At 36.2% G+C, this 6,685-nt stretch overlaps 1 protein-coding gene and 1 pseudogene across 2 annotated transcripts; both read left to right on the top strand.

Annotated features, from left to right (window-relative positions):
* Window positions 1-787: 787 nt before the first annotated feature.
* LOC145560002 (pentatricopeptide repeat-containing protein At3g49710 pseudogene) lies at window positions 788-4,047 on the top strand (annotated as a pseudogene). Its single transcript, XR_014093068.1, has 2 exons — window positions 788-3,302; window positions 3,928-4,047. The product of XR_014093068.1 is annotated as a pentatricopeptide repeat-containing protein At3g49710 pseudogene (transcript).
* Window positions 4,013-6,477, top strand: LOC145560003 (desmethylxanthohumol 6'-O-methyltransferase-like). Its single transcript, XM_081621257.1, has 3 exons — window positions 4,013-4,146; window positions 4,678-5,467; window positions 5,933-6,477. The coding sequence occupies exons 2-3, from the start codon at window positions 4,691-4,693 to the stop codon at window positions 6,230-6,232; spliced, it is 1,077 nt and encodes a 358-aa protein (XP_081477383.1). The 5' UTR covers window positions 4,013-4,146; window positions 4,678-4,690; the 3' UTR covers window positions 6,233-6,477.
* The last annotated feature ends 208 nt before the right edge of the window (window positions 6,478-6,685 follow it).

The raw sequence follows: 6,685 nt of genomic DNA, 5'->3' as shown, positions 1-6,685 counted from the left end.
TCCATAAAATAAGCTTACTTGGAAATTATACAATGTTATTGTTATCTTGTGAAATGGAAGGCGTGTTAACTTTTATTAGTCTCAAATTTTTATATACGTAGTATATTTTTTGGATCGAATATGTGACTTATTAAAGTTTGATCGATGATTTTCATAAATCTCTCTAACAAAGGAGAGGATTGGTTTATTAAAAGGAAATTTAAGGAAATTTTCTTTCCCTTTCATTTTGCTATATGTCTTTTTTCACACAAGGAAAATTGTATTACTCACTTTCCCTTCCCTCCCTTTTTCTCAATTTTTTTTTGGGTAATGCTATATGCAGCCCTTAGGACTGCATATAAGCATTTAATATATTCCAATTTTAGTATTAAGTTGAGAATTTATTAACAATTCACGAGTAAATCGGTGTAATGAATGTATATTTATTATCTATTCTTTCTACTTTTAGCCTCTTATATGAAGCCCTAAGAACTGCATATATCTTTTCCCTTTTTTTTTTTAATACCATGCACATGAGTTTTCAATACAACCAAGTAATCAACCAAAGAGAGTTGATCATGCATGTCTAAACTAGCCTAGCTCAAAAATTATCGGGGCCAAAGTCAAGGCTCGAGCCAACCCGCCTCCAATTATTATTATTTTTTTCACTTTTGGACATCCTAAAATATATTATTTTAGTTATTCTTTTAATCAAACTAAAATAGATTGAAAATCGTGCTCTTTTTGACTTAAAATAACAAATTTAAACTTTAAGCATAAAAATTTTGGCCCAAAAATGTTTTTGGCTTGAAACCCTGAAATCGGCCAACTTTATTAACCCATCTCGTGATAGGTCTTGATAGCTCTTCGTAATCTTGATAGCTCAATGAGTCAATGTTTGTTGACTTTGAGAGTTTACAAAAAACAACTCAATTTCAAAACATACACGTGTTAGTTTTAAAAAACTTGACCTTAACTATATAACTACTGCTATCTTCAACATTAATCAAATTTAATTCCTTGATGAACCAAAGTTCATGGAATAATCTCTACAACTTTTGCCAACTTCTAAAATCATGCATTGCTCAAAGAAATCTATTAACAGGCAAATCTCTTCATACCCTTTACATAAAATCTATAATCCCACCTTCAATCTATCTTTCCAATCACTTCATCATTCTTTACTCAAAATGCCGACGCATTTCTGCAGCGCGCAACGTTTTCGACGCTATACCATACCCAAATGTCTTCTCCTACAATGCAATTATTGCTGCATATGTAAAAGAGGGTCAAACCAGGATTGCCCACCAACTGTTCGACGAAATTCCTGAACCAGATATTGTGTCTTTTAATACCCTTATTGCTGCTTATGCTGAACGAGGGGATACATGGTCTGCATTTAGACTTTTTGATAGAATTAGGGAGATGGGTGTTGAAATGGATGGGTTTAGTTTGTCTTCCATGATTTCGGCTTCGTGTAATGATGTTTTATTGATTAGAGGGTTGCATTGTTTGGTTGTTAAAGGAGGGTATGCTGTTTTTAATGCGTCTGTTAATAATTCTCTTGTTAGTTGTTATAGCAAAAATGGGTTTTTGGAAGAGGCTAAGAGGGTGTTTTGTGAGATGAGTGGGAGGGAAGACGAGGTTTCGTGGAATGCTATGATCGTTGCGCATGGACAGCATAAGGAAGGAAAGAAAGCTCTTGAGATGTTTCAGGAGATGGTGAAGAGGAATATGTATGTTGATATGTATACTTTAGCTAGTGTACTGACTGCATTTACGAGCTTAGAGGATCGGTTTGGTGGTCTTCAGTTTCATGCTCAGCTGATCAAAATGGGTTTTTGTTCGAACCCACATGTTGGGAGTGGGCTGATTGATTTGTATTCGAAATGTGGGGGGAGTATGTCAGAATGCAGGAGAATATTTGAGGAAATCCCAGAGCCTGATTTGGTTCTGTGGAACACTATGATCTCTGGATATTCTCAGTTTGATGAATTATCTGAAGAGGCTGTTGCATGTTTTAGAGACATGCTGCGAATTGGTCATCACCCAGATGATTGCAGCTTTGTTTGTGTCATTAGTGCATGCTCAAGCTCGCGTTCCCCTTCTCATGGAAAACAGATTCACTCATTAGCTTTGAAGTCTGACATACCATCAAATCGAATAGCTGTAAACAATGCTTTGGTAGCAATGTATGCGAAATGTGGAAATCTATATGATGCAAGGCGGTTGTTTGATAAGATGCCAGAGCATAATGTTGTCTCTATAAACACCATAATTGATGGTTATGCTCAGCATGGGTTTGGGAGCGATGCATTGCAGCTTTTCAATTGGATGCTTGAAACTGATTATACACCTACGAATATAACCTTCATATCTGTTCTTTCAGCATGTGCACACACAGGGAAAGTGGAGGAAGGCCAGAAATATTTTGACATGATGAAGGAGAAATATGGGATTGTTCTGAAGCAGAGCATTACTCTTGCATGATTGACATGCTGGGTCGGGCTGGGAAACTACGTGAAGCTGAGCAGCTGATTGAGTCAATGCCGTATAACCCAGGTTCTATTGGCTGGGCAGCTTTGCTTGGGGCCTCCAGAAAGTATGGCAACATCAACTTAGCTATTAAGGCGGCCAATCAATACCTTCTGATGGATCCTTCAAATTCTACTCCATATATCATGCTAGCAAACATGTATGCTGATGCTGAAAGATGGGAGGATTATGCAAAGGTCAGGAAGCTTATGCGAGACAAAAATCTTAGAAAGAAACCAGGTTGTAGTTGGATTGAAATAGACAAAAAGATTCACACTTTTGTTGCTGAAGATGCTTCACACCCTATGATAAGAGAAATATATGATTACTTAGAGGAGATACTATTAAGGATAAAGCATGCTGGTTATGTGCCAGATCTACGATGGGCATTGGTGAAGGACGATGGAGCAGGAGATGCAGTAAAGGAGAGGATGTTGGTTCATCACAGTGAGAAACTAGCAGTTGCATTTGGGCTTCTGTCAACTAAAGACGGAGATCCTATCCTTGTAGGAAAGAACCTAAGAATATGTGGTGATTGTCATAATGCTATAAAGCTTATTTCTGCAGTCACCAGAAGGGAGATAACTGTCAGAGATACCCGAAGATTTCATTGTTTCAAGGATGGAAAATGCACATGCGAGGATTACTGGTAGCACTTGCCAATATTGTTACCTTCTTGCTGTTTAGTATAATGGCATTTAATTTGAAATTTCTACAGCAACATTAATATTCGATTACAAGGAGAATCTTCTCTTATTGGCTGATATTGTGCCGGTTACTGATTTAAGGTAAAGATATGTTAACTAGTAACATAATTTATTTGAAATTTACATAAGCAGATAGTTTTGATACATATAGGGGACACAAGCTTTAATTCTGTGTCATTGAAGTTGAAATGCAGACCCTTTCATTGCAGACATTCAAAAAATGAAAAATATACGAAGTATATATTTAGCTTGCCTCGGCTTGCTTTTACTTTTTTCTTGTAGTCCATCTTCCTAGCCTTTGAAGTGTGACTTTCCTTGGCTGGCCTACATCAAGTGAAGTGGGATTAAATATAATGAGCACTGTCTTCCAATTCAAGACTTCATTTTTGTCATTTTGCTCTACTTTTGTATGCTAACATGGTCCAAGGTTGTACTGAGAATTTCAGTGCTTTATAACCAAATTCTTCTTGTTTAATTTTCAGTTGGCAACTCTTCAGTGACCCATAGCTTCCTATTGATTAGCTGATTATGTGAAAATTAATTTGCTAAAAGCTAATTATAAGTAGAATCTTTGATGAATGAAGTCATGACATATAGGTTTTTGAGGATTAGCCCTCGAGAATTAATATGAAAGATTCCTGCTATCTTTGTATTCAGTTTTTTTTGCGGTGTGGCAAACATTGTTGAAGTAGTTTTGTGTTGACAGATGTATGGAGATTGGGGAGCAAAAGGCTAACGGGCTCTTCTATGTGTTGTACTTGGAGATGAATTAATTCTCATATTTCTAGCGAGTTCAATCACTAGTGATAGCATTATAGCATTGTTGGAGATATTTACAGGAGCTGCATGCCTACACCCATGTTTACAGCAGAAGGGAAAGTGAAGCAGGTTTATTGTAACAATAGACAAAGTATTTACTACCCTGGTTAGTTCCTTACCACTCTGGTTTGTTTACCAAGTAGAAAACATATTTTAACCTCAGATTGCTTGCTAAGTTCAGTGGTGTGTCACCCATGAAACCTGTGAATATGTTTTAAGTGTTTTTAGACATCACTGAAACTCTCAATTTTAGATAGAAGAATAAATGAACTCAAAACGAGGTTCTTCAGTTTGCATTATCTTGGAAAGAAATCTAAAACCTGATTATGTCAGTCTGTCAGGTGTAGTTACTGGACGGTCTACGCAAAATTAGTACAGATATTAGAATTAAATGAAAGTTTGAAAGTCTTTACTAATTAATAGGTTACGTCTTGTAAAATGTTATATATTGGCACATTTAAGCTAACTAGTAACTTCTGTGCTTATCTTAAATACTACGTAAATTTTGTTAAAGAGGAAGTAACTTGTGTGCTTCGAACTTGAAAACGAATTTTGCTGAGTTTTATGAAAGTACGAATTTAGTTGATGGTTATTGAGTTTTGTGAAAACGAAATAAGGTATTTATAATTCCTTTCAGACGGTAGGAGAATATGTCCCAGGAGCATAATCCTGTTGTAGGCGAAGGACCTCTGGAGACATTAGTCAGAATTACTTTTGCATTTGTGGATTCCATGGCACTTAAATGTATTGTGGATCTTGGCATTGCTGACATCATCCATGCCCATGGCCATCCAATCAGTGTATCTGAAATTTGTGCCCATTTAAAATCCCACCCTCCCAACTTCAGGTGCCTGAAACGTGTCATGCAGATTTTGGTTCGTAGAGACATCTTCACCACTGTTAATGTTAACCCCACCGAATTCAGTGAAGATGACACCCTTTATTGGTTAACACCAGCCTCTAGGCTACTGTTACGACATGATGATGATGATATAAGCTATGCTCCTATGATTCTTATGCAGAATCATCCTCAATTATTAGCCGCGATGCACCATCTCAGCTCTGCCATCAAAGAGGGTGGAATAGCGTTTGAGATGGCTCATGGACATCATATTTGGGAATTTTTATCTAGAGATCAAGAAGTTAATAGGGTGTTCCATGATGGGTTGGCATGTACAGCAAAGATTGGGTTCAGGGCTATCACGTCACTGTATAAAGATGTATTTGCAGATGTTAAATCGGTTGTAGATGTAGGAGGGGGAACTGGTGCAGCTGTAAATGAGGTTGTGAAGGCCTTTCCTAATATCAAAGGCATCAACTTTGATCTGCCTCATGTCATTGCCACTGCTCCCAAGTATGATGGAGTTGCTCATGTTGAAGGTAATATGTTTGAGGCCATTCCTGATGCTGATGTTGCAATCTTGAAGGTAAGTAACTAAAACTACTCCATATTTGTATAACAATACATATTTTTTCTATAATTTGAGGATTGAATAGTGTTTGAGAAGGCTCACGGTCCTGCTTCCAATGCAATATATTTGTCATTTTGATGCAAAGTAGTAGCTGTTCTACATCAGTTTCACTTTATGACATCAATACAAAATTACAGACTTCTACAAACTAAATTAAATAAATCTAAGAGTATGTCGTTCATTCTATTAATTGCTGTTGAAATGGCGCTTGTGAATCACCCAAATTGCTGCCTTTTTTTATTTGTTTGGTAGCAGAATCAGCAGATGTTCAGTGTACCTGACAGGTGAGCATCTACTGATTGAGGTGTGCTCATCTGTATAAATTCGGATAATCTCAAAACATGTAATTGGATGTATTTATGAATAGGTTCATTATCAAGTATGTTTAAAAATCTCTATTCTGTCATTCTGGTGGTGCAGTCAATTCTGCATGATTGGAACGATGAAGATTGTGTAAAGATCCTGAAGAACTGTCGAAAAGCAATACCAGAAAAGACAGGAAAGCTGATACTGTTTGAATTAATACTTCACAAAGAGGGGGAAGAGTCAATGGAAGGCATATTACTTGCATCAGACTTAATAATGATCGCGCATACTGGCGGGGGTAAGGAAAGGACAGAGCCTGAATACAAATCTTTGCTACAAACTGCAGGATTTCCTCGTTACAGACTACTCAGTAACCCTGGAATGCCATCTATCATTGAAGCTTTTGTAGAATAAGTAACTACCAACTCTTTAGTGTTAGAGAATAATGGGCAAACCATATATATTTTCATAATATAAAAGGCTTCATTTACTACATTATTTTTCTTAGAAACATTTCTCTAATGTATTGATTAGTGATTTCTAATTTTCTACGACAGGTTTCTAATAAACTTCACAAAAAATTCTGCCCAGCTTCACATTGAAATAAACTGCATTTGAGTAAATTAATGAAATGTGATGTACTCCATATTGTTTTGTGATAGAGACTTTCTTTTTAGAAAATTTCTTCTCTTTAGATTACTGTTGTTGTGGTACGTCTTCGTTCTAATCTTCACTGTTTTCTTAAGTACAACATTTTACCAAAATCATACTAGTATTGTTCAAAATTCGACATAAGGTTGTCTAATATCCTTCAAAAATAAAATTTTTAAATCTTAGATTGTTATTCATAGATATATGTTGTGTTAT

This window comes from Chenopodium album, chromosome 9, assembly GCF_948465745.1.
Source record: "Chenopodium album chromosome 9, dcCheAlbu1.1, whole genome shotgun sequence".
Taxonomy (NCBI): Eukaryota; Viridiplantae; Streptophyta; class Magnoliopsida; order Caryophyllales; family Amaranthaceae; genus Chenopodium; species Chenopodium album.
Note: the sequence above shows the minus strand (reverse complement) of the source record. Positions and strands in the feature narration are given on the sequence as shown.